Source organism: Hyperolius riggenbachi, chromosome 5 (genome assembly GCF_040937935.1).
Source record: "Hyperolius riggenbachi isolate aHypRig1 chromosome 5, aHypRig1.pri, whole genome shotgun sequence".
Lineage (NCBI taxonomy): Eukaryota > Metazoa > Chordata > Amphibia > Anura > Hyperoliidae > Hyperolius > Hyperolius riggenbachi.
In genome coordinates this window covers 358736967-358752788 of record NC_090650.1, presented here as the reverse complement: position 1 = coordinate 358752788, position 15822 = coordinate 358736967, and the positions used below count along the sequence as shown (strand labels likewise).

The window sequence follows — 15822 nt, the reverse complement described above, 5'->3', positions numbered from 1 at the left end:
ACTTACAAAATCAGTGAGGGGTCAAATAATTATTTCCTCCACTGTATCTGAAGCCCAATTAACGATCTGGGTGCACAAAAACCAGTCTGAGACTGTGAGTGATCTCAGAGATCAATAAAAATACCAGGCATTTTATACGTATGAAAATAAACAAAATAGAAAAAGAAAAACAGAGAGAAACTGCTGGAACAGAGAAACAAAAAAAGAGGAGGTCCAGGGGGCAGTGTAGTTGAAAGCAGGATCAGGAGCCGCCATTAAGTTGAGGGGTACCTGTCCCCTCCTATTGGTATAAAAGAGAACACAACGCCAACTAATGATACAATCTTGATCTGCATAATCTTGCCAAATCCATGTAGTTATGCAATGCAGGGCCGGATTTCTACTTCTTGCCGCCCAAGGCCCACTGTCACCAACACCCCCCCCCCCCCCCCAATCCCTAACAGCAGCCTCACCACACACACACTGGCATTCCACCTAGCCACAGACAGAAGGAACTGAGGTGACAGTGGGACACAAGTGACTCCCAGTCGCCCCAAGAATTCTCCGCCCTAGGAACCGGCCTTGGGGGCCTGCCTAGAAATCCGGCCCTGATGCAATGATGTCCACGGAGTCCATAAGAACCTTCCAGACAAGACCAAAAGACAGACTCCAGGAGCCCCATATAGTGTAGTACAGGGGTGCCCATTAGGTAGATCGCGATCTACTGGTAGATCGCGAATGCCTTCATGGTAGATCCCGACCCCACTACATTTTCCATTCTGTATATACAAGTGTGCTCCTAAAATTGTACATAGGTAGATCACTTTGACTTGCTAATTTTTGAAAGTCGCTCACAAGCCGAAAAAGTGTGGGCACCTCTGGTGTAGTACAAGTTCAAGGAAATAAAAACATAACACCCCCCTCTCAACAATTTTTTTTTTCAATTGGGTAACTGGAAGGGAAGGCATACCCCAAAAAATGGAATATTGGTGATCGAATAGTAGAGATTTTATTACCTCAAGGGACAAAAATACCCAAAATTGCTTGATAGCTGGGAGCACCTGTAGTTACAGGGTTATGGTTTACCTCACCCTGAGGTAAGATCTTTCTACAATTATTTTTGATCATCCATATTCCATTTTTTGAGGTGGGTACCTCTTCCCTCCCAGTTACCAGAAATGTATTTAGTAGAAGGGTAAATTGATGCACCGTTGACAGATATTTTAGGTAACCCTCATTACAGAGAAGTGGTTAGACTGTACAATGAATATTACGTCATTGATGGGCTGCCACTAGAAACATAGAGGAGAGAGCAAAAGTATGTTAAGCATGTAACATTGGATTGGATAACAGGATGAGTGGGGAGTGGCTTACTGCAGGAATTACAGTAACCATCACCCCAAACCCTTTATAGGTTTCCTGTATGGATCTTAAGTGTTAAACTTAAAAAAACTGTTCCTTCTGGAGCTGAACTAGTTGAGTAAATTATTTGTTTCATGGTCCCCCTATTCACTCAGCCTTTATTCTGACTGGGATCTAGCTGTCTGGAATTGCCCACCACCATGAAGGAGATCTTTTTCACTGGGCAAGCTTGTATAATAAATAGGTGCACAGCTGCAGGCAAGTAGAGCAGCAGAATTGCAAAGTTCATTTTAAAGGCAGTACATAATTGCTTTAAGAATTTGCCTGATCAAAATTTTCTATTTTGCGGGACTTTAATTGGCTTTTATGTTTTACTTCTGCTGTACCAGAGTACCAGATTTTGGTGCAAGTCATGGCTGAACTGCTTCTTGAGACACTTGATCTAATAAAGCCACTTTATTTTCCAGCATGTTTTCACAACCATCACCTCCACACTTTGGGCAGCAAGCCAGTGCTGGCATGTATAGCAACAACATGAACATCAATGTGTCTATGGCACCCAGTGGAAATAATATGAACAGCATGAGCCAGATGACTGGGCAGATCAACATGACCTCAGTGACCTCCGTGCCTACATCAGGGCTGTCCTCTATGGGTCAAGAGCAGGTGAGAGCTTCCACTTGACATTTTTTTCTTGTTTTATGTAATATTGTGTAGAGAAGCCTGTTGATGTGAGCACACACCCCACACTCAGGTGGACCCTATAAATTGGGTGTTAGCTACAGGAAATGGCCCTTGATCGGTTGGTCCTGATATTTCCATTAATGAGGTTGCCCTTTTGTCAAATTGCTTCGCTTAATGCTTCCTTTAAGCAGAATTATTTTCCGTCATAAAATAAAATTAAAATTAGTTTTTGTGGTCTTAAAGGGAACCAGAGAGGAAGCACCCTTGTGTATTTTACCATGTATATCAGTAAGAACATTAGAGAAAACACTTACCATGCTGTCTGTTTCGTCCTCACTGCTAAAAGTGTCTGTTATCAGCAGTCACAAGAATCCCAGACTGAGCAATTAAATCTGGCTTTGCTGGGAATGATTATTGCTGAGTCATTATAGCAAAGCCACAAGGGGGCAGGCTTGGGCTTGAAATAACACCACAGAAGACAGACTTACCTATAATCTTTCTGTAGCAAAGCTAGACGGAGCAGCCTGACTTCTCAGTCGGGGGTTCTTATCAGAGGTGATAACTGTCAGATTACACAGAGAACAATGAAACAAAGGGCAGATTAGGTGTTTACTGTCATGTTCCCACTGATTTATAAGGTAAAATACAAGAGGGTGCTTCATCTCTGGTTCTCTTTAAAGAGAATCTGTATTGTTAAAATCGCACAAAAGTAAACATACCAGTGCGTTAGGGGACATCTCCTATTACCCTCTGTCACAATTTCGCTGCTCCCCGCCGCATTAAAAGTGGTTAAAAACAGTTTTAAAAAGTTTGTTTATAAACAAACAAAATGGCCACCAAAACAGGAAGTAGGTTGATGTACAGTATGTCCACGCATAGAAAATACATCCATACACAAGCAGGCTGTATACACACTTCCTTTTTAATCTCAAGAGATCATTTGTGTGTTTCTTTCCCCCTGCAGCTATCTTCCACTAAAGTGTCAGGCTGTTTCTTCCTGCAGAGTGCAGACAGCTCTGCCCTTGTCTGTAATTCCTCATTATGTGAAAGCCCAGCCAGCTCAGAGGAGGATTTACCCAGCTTGTAAAAGATAATAGAGCAGAGAGAATCTTCCCTAATCTAAATAATACACAGGCAGTGTGCAGAGAGGGGCCTGGAGGGGGGAGATGCATCACAGAACCACAACACTGAAGAACTTGGCAGCCTTCCAGACACAGGCCGACAAGTCTGACAAGAGAGAGATAAGTTGATTTATTACAGAGATGGTGATAGTAGAACGTGCTGCAGTAAGCCAGAACACATTAGAATAGATTTTGGAACTTGTAGGATGGAAGAAAACCGGATGAAATTTTTGTTACGGAGTCTCTTTAATTTGCCCCATTTGGTTATACTACTTGCTTTTGTCTATAAGTAATATTATCTGTCATAAGCCTGGGGTTGAGGTGTATGGCAGTATGTAACTCACCTGGGGCAGAATCTGTTGTGCTGTACTGTAGGTTTGAAATTTACTAGGACAGCAGAGGGAAAATAGTTTTAATCCATTAGAGCAGGGGTGTCCAAAGTCTGCAAAATGTGGCCTGCTGAGCCTTTTCCAGTGGCCCCAAGGCTCTTGGGACATTTCAATTGCATGTGGGCCCAGCACCGCATGCACCACTTTGTGTTGCTGCTCTCCTCCCTGCTGTCCTGTAGTCCCACAGTTTCATATAGGACTACAAAAAATAGCTTCCACTGCCCTAACTATCACTTAGCTGAAATTCAGAGAAACAAAAATTGAATCTCAATATGTAGAATTACCCTTGGGGGGGGATAAAAAGATCCCCAAAGTAGTAGAAAAGCAGCAGTTTTTAGCATCTAATCTTCCTCTTCACAACATTAAAACTCAAAGTAGATTCACCAAATTCAAAGCAAGGTATCCTTAGACTATTGGTCCACAACATTATTAGACCTCCAGCTCTATGTGTAAGCCTCCTGTACTGAACACTGCTTTCTATTATGTAAGAACCCTCTGTAAATCCCATTTATGGCCTGGTCTTCATAGGCGGTTTTACTGAGGGACGGTAATGTGGGTTTCTCCAGGTGACAATTATTCTTTGATTCATGTCCTTCTCTGCTTGTTTACATATAACATTAACTAGAAAATTGACTTTGCCTTTCTTCTCTCTCATTTAATTGCATTCTACTAACTGCAATAGTTCCATGAATAATTCAATCTGTTGCATTTATGTGCCTGTCTATGGGAAGAGTAATGGTGCCAGGATGACTTCACACAAACTTTAAACTTGAGCACGTAGCACTTAACCTTGTATAAATGGCTGTGCTGCATCACCAGGGCGCGTTATTGAAGGAATCCATTTCACAGGCCTGCTTTTGCTGTGCTTCAACCACTATTAGAGGGCTGCTATAGGGACTTCTATTGGCATAGAACAGAGATTTCAGTTTCTTGGGAGGCTTATAGCAGTGTTTGGAGCTTCCAGTATGCTGAGATGGTAGTTTATGCCACAGTTCTGTTTGTTAGACATGTCCAATTCATGCTTTGCCTTCATGGAAGTAAGTAGAAAAGTCCGGGAAACTGTCAATACAGCTTCCATATTTATTTCCTTTTAAACAAAACACCAGTTGCCCGGCATTCTGCTTATCACTTTGGCTGCAGTAGTGTTCAAATTGCTCACCTGAAACAAGCATGCGGCTAATCCAGACAAACATTAGTCAGAAACATCAGATCTGAATGCTTGTTCATTGTCTATGGGTAAAAGTATTAGAGGCAGATAATCAGCAGGACAGCCAGGCAACTGGTATTATTTAAGAGGAAATAAATGTCTGTCTCCACATCTTTCTCAGTTCAGCTGTACTTTAAGCAGAGGAGGTTTGGAACATTAGCTGTGGTGAAATCAAGAGGCAACTTTTCAGGAAGTCAGATGGCTTCAGTGCCTGAGTGGTTAGTCCTTTTGTCTTGTTAGAGTGCCAGGTTTGATTCCTGGCCAAGACACTATTTATATTGAACTCATGTGTTATCCTAGTGTTTGCATTGGCTGCCTCTGGGAACTTCAGTTTTATCTTGTATTCCAAAACCATACAGCAAACTGGCCAGTGGACTGACTTCTTACCCAGACTGTAGTAGTGATATTATACTATGACTGATGGGGACAATTGACATCAGTAGAAAATCAGAAACTTCACTCAGAGGGGCAAATCGGGATTTGAAAATTATTTAGTGTACTCTAATTTGTTGAGAAAACACTCATCGCTGTATGCACGATAATAAAAACATTTTGCCTGTATTGGTGAATTATTCTTTAATACATAATTATATTATACAAATAATAATGTAGACTAATGACTCAGAGCTATATAATGAATAGCAGTACCCAGACATTAAGAGTAAGAACAAGCACATTTTAGGTGCTTGTGCTTGCTCACTGCTGTGACTACTTCTACTTCTGTGCGTAGTGTTTCCATAGACAAATGGTAAGTGGAGGTGGCAGTTTTGCTTTCCAGTAGCATATGCTTAATAACCGGTGTCTGTCACGTTCAAAGGTGTTTGTTGTTTACCTTTGTGGACAAAAGCACATAAATGCTGGTCTACCACCACATCCAGATGTTAGCTCAGGCATTTCTTTGTCTGTACAAGCTCCCCAGATGCACCAAACATGTTCAGAAATGTATTGCCTCCTAAAGTCAGACTTGCTGCCACTACACAACTCGCAGCGGGTCATTAAGGCATTCATGGTTATGGGTTTGGGTCCCAATATCGGAGATGAGATAATTTGTATAGGGTTCCATGGCTCTTGGCGGTATTTAGTATGAATATTCTGGCCTGTGTGAACGGAAAACACCATCACCCCTCACAACACCACTGGTAATACTTGCCCTTGTGGCAGATGCCAAAGTTGTCATATTGATTGGTGTTGAGCAATAAATAAAATGCTATTGGCAAACTGAAAGTCTGCTGGACTCAGAGATATGGATAGATATAAGACTTTTTTTTCCACGAGCTACTAACGGGCAGTTGCTGTGCTCAGAAGCAATGAGAGACTTTTTCCACTGCCGGGTAACGCCACTGTTCAAATATGACATTCATGCGGTTGCCAAACGCTGCATTCGTATGCATGTAATTGCAGCTGGGCATCTAAACTGCTCAACAAATGTCAGCCATCTGTAGAAAAGAGGCCTAAGACTGCAAATGTTGGCCATAGCTTCCAGTTGCGGTATATAGCCCAGTTGTGTCTTTTCCTTCTCCGCACAAGTCACAGTGGACAATGACTGTGTAATGCTGTATTGAAAGATACTAGTTATAGAACAATGTTTACGAAGGTTGTAACTTTTTATGTTCCTTATTTAAATATTTAATGATAGCAAATTATCTTCTTTCTTGGTGACAGATTAATTTTCTTGTTGCAGCCCCCTAGCCCTAATTTCATGAGGTTTTCTCTTTAATTTACTGCCCTCGCCTGTGTTTAACCCAAAGTCTAATGAATAATTGATCATGGTCCCCATTAGTCTTCAACTATAACTTATTTTGGATAGTAAAACTGCTTTGGTTGATGCGTTTCTTAAAAGCCAGTTTTCTCAACATTGGGCTCATGCTGGTCCTCATAAAAAATGTTTACAACTCTTGTTTTTACCCTCTGAGGTTCTGTTGGTAAAAAAGGCACATTACGTATTAACCAGTCGCTTGTGAGCTTCCGTTAAGTTGAAGTATCTACAAACATGGTTGGTTGTGCATTATATAGTCCACCTATGTTACAGGTACACAGTAATTCTTTACTCCATCTTTGTGTGTATGTCTGTTGTATGATGTCACAATGTATGACATGGCAGGACAAGTCTGGAAATACTGCTCACCTTTCTAATATACTGTAATTGCTGCAATGTACATAGTGCAGGATCCCTAGTACACCACTCTAGTTGCAATGAATAAGGGAAAGGCGTTGGATCCATACTTACCTCAAAAATACAAAAGTTCTTTATTGCCGGATGTACCCAAGGAATAAGAGTGGCACAAACAATCATTCCATAGCTGACATATTTTGTACCGGTTGGTCCTTAATCATAACTTGAGCTATGACCTACCGGTCCGACACGTCAGCTATTCAATTATTGTTTGTGACACTTTTACTCCCTGGATACGTCCGGCAATAAAGAACTTTAATATTTTTGACACAAGTGCGTTTCCTTGCATGTGTATCATTTGGATATATATTGCTGTCCTATGTTCCCATCTGTGAGAATTTTCATCTTACTGTAGCAACAAAAATTGAGAAAATTGCTTCAGCTATGGCAACATAGGAAATTGTGCTAGAAAATTGTTCCCATTTTTGGTACTTCCTACCAATTTGGATTGGCCTCCTTGGAAGTGATATTCAGTTAGCATGCAAGTAAAATTGTGCATCTCATTACAATCTCTAAAAGCATTCTTTAGGGCCACGTTAATGGTTGCCACCAGGGCTAGCAACTGGTGTATTTAGATCTAGTTGCAGCTTTTAGATAGGAGGAGTAGGGATGATGCACAAGATGCAAATAATTTTGAGTTGAAGCAGAATTCTGCAAATTCTGTATGCATATTTATGCAGCTTGAAAATGCCCAAACGTATTCTACCTAGGCAATTCATTGGCTATCCCTATCTGCCACCACATGATCTGTCCCTTAGCATTTGTAGAAGGGCTAATCATTGACAGAATGGGTCTATTTAGACCTTCTATTGATAAATACTTTTGTGAAATGTAAAGTACCATATTTGGTTAGTATCGGTTGTTACAGATTTCATGCAATTGTTTTTTTTTCCTTACAGAAGTACTGCTGACCCAGAAGACGCTGAGGGTGTTTTGCGTTCTCCACTGACCAGCTGGAACCTCTTTGTGGTGTGGAAGAGTCAACCAACTCTGCTGTGTTGTGTATAGACTGGTGCCAGGAGCCAGCTTAGCAGCCCCTTGTCAAGTCCACCCTCTGTAGGTTGAAAAGCTGAAGCTGTGTTGTCCGTCGTGAGCCCCTCCCACAGGCAGTGCGGAGCTAGAATACAGACAGGTGGCCGGTCTGTTCACTGCATTCACCTTAGTGCAACTTAGATACCTTCTGTGGAGTCGTAATGGACAGGCGTATTTCTTTGGACTTTCTGAAATGAATGTATTTAATTGTATGTATTTAAGGAAAAACTATGCGCTTTCTTCCCCCTTTCCCCCAATTTTCACTTTATTTTCTCAAGTTTTTGACACTGGTCTCTAACCTCATTTCTGGGGCGATATTAGCCCAGAAGATACTTTTGCTACGTGAAGGCTGTTTTTGTTTTTTATGTTCCTGTTTTCCAAATGTGTATTTTTTATTTGGGGGTGGGAGTAATAAATTTTAGGGTTTGATGCCAGCTTAATACTAAAAACACATTACCACAAAGTGTGTCAACATGGACGCCACCGTGGCTTAATTTACTGCAGATCTAAGCAATTTGGGTGTTACATAGAACTGAATTTAAGTAGGCAGTTAATTTTTGGACTACTTTTTTTTTTTTTCTGAGGTAAATCAGTCAAGCAGGGAGTGTTGTAATGTTCTTTAACTAAAATGATAAATAGATATATAATTTGTGGAGCAGCCTTTTGCTGTCTCTGTAATGGCTTTGCAGTGCATTATAATTACCTATAGCTGAATGTGAACCTCTAAAATGGAAATAAGGGGGTGTGTATAACTTTACACCTAATCCAACATTTGTTAGTTTTGTTTTATTAATGAACAAGCACGGCACTTGCACGTTATTGTCACAGCACCACTTCTGCCAACTCTTAAGCGCAAAGTATGAGACCACGGAGGGGTCAAAAAGGGTCTTATAATTGAGCAAGCTCAACCTTGCATGGTTTTTCTCTATCATTCTCAAACTATCTACCGATTTCAGTTAAATCCAACTTCTCAGAACTCTTCAGGATGAATTTTATTTTGACAGGGTTGAATTTTTTTATGGTACATTTACAATGGCTTCTGTGTAAACAAGCAATAATTTAAGTTGAAAAAAAAAGTTTTATCTGTATCTTCTATTTGTTTTGTATAAAAGATAAAAAAAAAGTGTTGTCAATTTTAAAATATATATAAAAAAAGGTACTTCAGTATTAATTAGGTAATTTTTTGACGCTAAGTGTCATTAGTTGTCACAGCGCCTTTGATATAGATCTAGTTTGTAAGCTTTCTGTGCCCTGCTTAGACCTGTGCTTTTTGAAGTGTGTCGCGTTGGACACCTCACAGATTTTTGTATTGTTTTATAATTCTAGACGATCAGAGCAGACAGTTGCCCCACTCTTGTTTTTTCGTGGCTGATTTTACTGAGGAAGGGTAATGAATGTACCGTCACTGGTACTTGGGGAAATAATGTAAGCCATGGACTCCAGTCTTCTGTTGCAATCTTGGAGCATGCAGTAAGGCACGAGCAAGCATCCTGTTGTTTGCTAAGAATCAAAGCCCCTCCCTTTTCATAGTCGTCAGGGAAACTGTTCACCAATGACACCCTAGTGTAGAATCTTCTAATGAAGTAACATAGATTCCCTCTATAAACCATTGATTGCTTTAAAATGAGTTGAAATAACTAAGCCTTTTGTAAAGTTTCTAATACAAACCCAAAGAGACCTTTCGAATGAAGATTCATTAGCTTATTTGCTAAGCCGAAGAGTAATGTAAGGTAAACGTGAGCAGTACAGTGGTTGGTTGATTGAACTGTGGTAAGCAGAGTCCTGGTTTTTATGGGTTACTGCTGCTTGCACTGCTTTATAACTTCTCTGTGTACCAGAATTCTAGTATGAAAACATTTTAATGTTTAGTTATGCAAATATGACACATGTGCAAAGAGCGGTGTTGTACGCTACCTCACAGCATTCACCATTTCTAGGACAACATATTTAGATGGCTATTAGAACTTCTCAGATCTCTTTCCTGTTCAGTGCAAGCAGCCCTGAGAGAGGTTTTTAGAAACATGTTGGCATTATATACTTGAGAACTGAGGCTGATGAAGATAATACTGTATTTTGATGTGTTGTTTGCTTGTTTCAGCCACAGTCTTCCAGAAGGCTTGTACATGTTGGGTGAGCAATCACTTAGGGTTCACTAAACCCTACAGAGATGGCTACTTGGATAAATGCTTGCTATTCTTCAGTAGCAAACAGAACCTGTGCTGGCTGGACTGTCAAATTTTTAAACAACTGTTTTCTAAAGGTCTTTGGCCTTTACTATACCAATATGACAGGGTAAGGAAGTTCCTTGGGTGCCAAAGAAGAGATGGAAGAGGCATCTCTACTTCATGGATTACCAATGGCGAAGCTTACGTAATAGGACTGCAGAAAGCCTTACATTGTATAAACAGATTTATATTTGTCCTTGCATATTGCCTAACGAATGTGTTCCAAAAGATACGTAACAATGCGTATAGTGGCAATCTGCCCAAACATTCATTAACATGATTGACTTCAGAATTTGCCATGTTTCATTTGGAATTTAGCTGGCCTTTAAAATAGGTAAATCCATACCTAATTATCTGCAAGTATTCTACTTTTTGATTATAAAATTAATTAAAAAAAAAATGAGTAATGGTATTTTCAAGATAGAGCTAATTGTATGTTTTGGTACAGTTGAGTAAAATGTTATGTTAAGACCGTTTTTTATATCAATTGAAGATGTGAAAACACATTGGGGATTCAACTGTTTGGAGATAAAGCTTTTGGTTTAAACATCACTGAAAATTAGTCCATGCTTGTCTTATTTAATTTCCTTTAGAGTAACATTAGATTTCTCCCAGCACACACCTCATCGCACCCCAATAAAATATAATCATACATTTTCTAAGTTGTGCCATTACTTCTTTCTAATTGACATGTGATCTGGAAAAAATGGAATTGAAAGCATTAAAATCAATTTTTTGAATGCTGAATATAGAACAATCAAAAATGAGGTTCCACTTTTATTGAAAGGATATATCAAATATAACTTTTTTTTTTTTATTTCAAAATGCAGTTTGCTTTACAAAGGATTTTAAAATTTCAAGTATTAACCCTTTCCACTCCGTGGCATCCGACATCGGGTGCATTCGGGCTGCCACTGGGTGTGCCACCATTATGATCTTCTCTGGCACCACACTGCACCATGTAATTATGTATTACCTCGGTGTGTGGACATTGAGGCCCCGAGCTAGAGAGCTGGCCCCGCCTTCCCGCTAATTGACAGGTCACTGGTGCGAGAAAATGGTGACCCCCCACTAGCTCCCTCTGGCACAGCCCACAGGGATCATCACAATCCCACAAGGCAGATGCAAAAGGAAGAGCTGGGGGTGGGGCATGGATGATCAATTAAAAATACTGAAAAAGGTTAATATGGCAACAGAGTTTTTGTGCAAAAGATCTCCAAATTCTGTATTCTTGCCATGTGTAGCCAATTACACATACAGGAAGTAAACTCTTACCATCCTCAGACAAGAGTCCTAAGTATTCTGCAGTGATTCGTTTGGATGGCTGTGATATGAGGGGTCGCTCAACCGTCTGTGTTTTTGCAGAGCTGCTGAAACTTCAGCTACCTGTTACATAGCAGCAGTAAAAATGGCTTTTGGGTATAGTTGTACTCTCCAAAATATGGTGGACCACCTTTAGCTATATGGTCCTAATCACATCTACAACCAGCATTCTTCTTAGAACTTCTCACAGGGTTGCTGTTTAGGCCTTTTCAATAAAGCAGTGCACAGCACCAGAATTCATAACAACCAGTCACACTTTAGGCTGCTGAAGTTGTTTCAGTGAGCACGTTCGTATTGGTTACTGCAGATGCCTGCATATTGCTTTGGCATCACTGGATGAGGTTGGTTGTGGAAGCCATTTGCTGCGTTGAAGTAAATCTATCATGAAATATGGAGGCTGCCATTGGTAAAGTCCTTTCAAAAATGTGGATTGTAATAATGACCCTCTGGTGAGAACATTGAAAGTTCGTTTATTGGGAAAAAGCAAATCAGGAAAGTTCAAAGACTGCATATTTGTTTTTTCATCCAGACAATCTGCTTTACAACTAGGTAACCTGGATCTTTAGAATTATGTCAGCAATGGTAGCCTCCATATTCCTTTCATCACCAGATCGTGTTAGAGCCTGCTCGTTTACCATGGATGAAACAGATTCCTTGTAACTGGACATGTGACTTTAAAAGCAAACAATTGATTTGATATGAGGTTAGTTGTGACCAGTTTTACTCGCACATGTATGTAGTCATTGTGTGTCAGACTCCATAATCTCCTTGTATGATCCCAGATTCAGAGTGGAGCCCCTGGCTTTAGACATTTATTTGGTACCTTGTTAATCACAACATCTTACTGGGCAGAATTCAAACACTTGTTTCCTCTGCTTAAACATGTTTGATCACACATGCTTGGATATATTCAGCATATATTGTCATACTACATGTTTCTCGCCAATACTGAGCCCATTCACACACAAGCCATACACACAGGACCTTTCTTTTTGGCTTTCTTGTTCAAGTTCATGTGTGCTAGGGCTAGGGGTTTGGCTCGGAGGTTAAACACTGAACTTACACACCAATACCTCCACAGGCCTTTTGGTAAACGGGCCCTGAATTAAAACATGCCAGGCAATGCACTTGTGTTGTCGGGGACTCTGAATCAGGATTGCAGTAGGAAGTTTTAGATTTTTTGGAAAAACCTGTGTATAGTTGTCCAAGGCTGCTTACAAAATCCATATTTTAGTTACCATCAGGATTAGGTTGGCATCTGCAGAGTTCAAACTCTGTAACTGATGAGACTTCTCCCACGGGTCTAGCTGAATCAACGAGACTGCCTAGTCAGTTTGTCAGCAAGTTGGACAACTTTAGGTACGTTTTGTTTTTGTTTATAGATTACAATTTCAGTAATACCTGTAGAGCCTTTAGGAACATTTCTGCATAGTTTTAAGTAATCTAGCTGGCAGAAATAGTATGTCCAAAATACAAATTCTCTTCTTGCCATTCTACTACTTGAGGTGAGATTTCCAGATTTTTTTTAGCTATAGCACCTTGGGATCTCATTTTTCCTCCTCAATACAGGTCATAAAAAAACCTCCATATTTCATAGCGCTGAAATCCGAGTTTTGGCAAATCCAGGGAAAAGTGTGTGCTGGTGACTTTGTTCTGTCCCATTGTTCTGACATTACATAATATCAGGCAGCTGCATAATCTTGCAGCCAAACCTCCGTGTAAACCTCAGGCCAAGTTTTGTGCCAGCTGGAGAAGGATTTGACCTTCTGCAGTTTTTCTGATCTTTGTGCAGCCTGTGTGATATTTTTTTTTTGGGGGGGGGTGAAGGATTGCCCATAGCTTTGTGACGCTATATCCAATGCATTGCTAGGACTTCTACATCCTGTTTCCCCTCTCTGGAGCAAAGATGCTTATTGGCTGGTTCCAGTGTCCCTGGCTTTTTACAGAGTTTTCCATGTTAGAATATGGATGATGCACTTCAGAAGTGTCCATTGGAAGTGTGAGAGAATAAAAAATGAAGGATTCGGCGATCTCTTCCTCTATTGAAAACTAGTAAAGAGGAGCTAGTATTGTTGAGGTGAATATGTGTTAGACTATTGGGAGCAGTTCTCCAATCACAGCAAGATATACAACTTGATGTATTCTAATTGGCCGATTAGTGTGGGTGTATTATTACTACAGCAGTTTGACAGTGTGCTGTCCATCCAATCACGTTAGTGGAATTTCTCTCTGGCTCACCTCCATATTAGCACCAGTAAAGTTGCTTTTTGTTTAAATTGTTACTTTCAATGTTCTCTTCCCAGTCTAAAAATCTGGGACAGGATCCAGCAAGTCTCATAACAGAGCTGCTGATAGACAAGATGGCTGCCAGTTGCCCCTCCAGTTAAACAACTTTCCCAGTGCAGTCTGGATAATTTTTTTTTCATCCTTTCTTTGAGTGTGACATGACTTGTGTAAATGGTGGCAGAAACCACTCTACAAATCCCAAAGATACAATCAGTTTTAAAGGAAAAAAAACTCAACAAAAGCCATTAATTGTCAATGTGAATAGAATTTTTTGTAGCGTTTGTAACATAGATTGCTGCCTAAATATAACAAAAAGAAAAAGAAAAAAAAAGCAAGTGTCTGCACAAATTTTAGTGTAACTGGCTATTAAAAGAACACCTTGTCAGCACTAAGTTCTAAACGGGTTGTTGCGTGCTTGGTGCTCGCAAAGTGTCGCGTAGTCATTTTCCGTGTGCGTGTTCCTTCCCCACTCTTCCCCATTACTTTTGAGACTAAATAAAAAATATTTTAGGTTTCTTTCTACAGGTGAAAACTTATGCTGTGTGCGAGAACCTCAAAATGCTAACGAAACTAGCATAATGCCTTAGATCTGTTTTTATGTCTTGTATATTCCTACATAGCCGTTTGATGTATAATATTTGTATAGTGTATTGTGTACTTTTTGGATAAGCGGCTCCCTCTCACGCCATCGTTTAATCGGACAGTGCGGACCTCCTATCCAGAATCCATTTAACTGTTATCCTCCGCCTCCTCCCCATTTTCCCGTTGGTTGTGAATTTTATTTGTACAGTTGAACCTCCTCTGCAGAGAATAGTGTGTGTGAGTGCGTGCATTGACATTGAATAAAATTATACAAGGGTAAAAAAATAAAGCAATATATAAAATATGGTTCTTCAGGAGAAAGCGTACAGTATTGCAGGTTTTGAACCTTCTAATTTTTTTCCCCTTCCATAATAGTTTCCTGGAAAAAAAGCTCCTTGTCTCACCTGCATTGATGTCTGTATTTCTATAGTGCGAGCAGTTTATGCAAAGGTAGATCTATTTAGAAAGATTTTAAATACACTTATGCAAGTTAATATTGCTTTGCTGATGCTTATTTGCTTATTTGATGTCAAATAATGCTCATGTAAATAAAGAATTGATATTGCATCAATTAATAAATTTTAATGCCTTTTGGGTTTATGTCTTGTCTTGTAGTCTTTTCGAATAGTGCACAATAAAGTGGTCATTCAAACCTAGTTATGTGGGTGGGGCATTTCAAATGTACCTATACTCACCTTGCTGTCAGCTGGGTTTCTGGAAAGGCTTCAGAGGCTGCCAGATAGGGTGAAAGAGAGGAGCTGTTGCCACATGGATGTTACACATGGATGGGCTGCACATAAAATGGTAAGACATGAGAAAATTGCCCTACGGGTAGAAAAAGTAAAAACTAAAAAAAAAAACACACGAAAGCAGGATCAAGGTTGGAAAGTAAGGTTGTGTACACATCAAATATTAGATTGGCTAAGTTTACCACTTCCATGCAATTTCAGATTGTGTAAGGAAGCATGTACTGTGCCGCAGAAAAGTGAGAGCAAGCTGCCCCTACACACTGCACGGCCCAGGGGAGGACTGAGAGACCTGGCAGGCATATGCATACATTTTCAATAGATTTCATCTTGTGTGTGCAGTACTTTGATCAAATTGACCCCTATCTGATCTTTAAAGGAATCGGGCAATAAAGAGAAAATATCTACTTACCCGCGGCTTCCTCCAGCCCGTGGCAGTCGATATGTCCCTCGACACAGCTCCGGTGTCCCGTGATCTCGTCGGTTGGAGATGGAGACCTCGCCAGGTCGGCATCTACTGCGCCTGCATGAGAGTCGCGCTCGCAGTCGCACTGACGTGGTTTGGAAAGTCCTCCGCAGAACACTCCAGATCACGTGAGTGGCACAGGCGCAGTAGATGTTGACCTGGCGAGGTCTGCATCTCCAACTGAGGAGATCACGAGACACCGGAGCTGTGGCGAGGGACATATTAGCTAGAGGAAGCCCCGGGTAAG

General features: G+C 40.5%; 1 protein-coding gene across 4 annotated transcripts in view; it reads left to right on the top strand.

Moving 5' to 3' along the window:
* NCOA2 (nuclear receptor coactivator 2) overlaps positions 1 to 14963 on the top strand; it is a 372516-nt gene extending 357553 nt beyond the window's left edge. For all 4 annotated transcript variants that reach the window (XM_068237481.1, XM_068237482.1, XM_068237480.1 and 1 more), the window contains 2 exons: positions 1809 to 2007; positions 7815 to 14963. In XM_068237481.1, coding sequence (XP_068093582.1) covers positions 1809 to 2007; positions 7815 to 7826 — 211 coding nt within the window. In that variant the 3' untranslated portion in view covers positions 7827 to 14963. The remainder of the gene's footprint in view (positions 1 to 1808; positions 2008 to 7814) is intronic.
* The last annotated feature ends 859 nt before the right edge of the window (positions 14964 to 15822 follow it).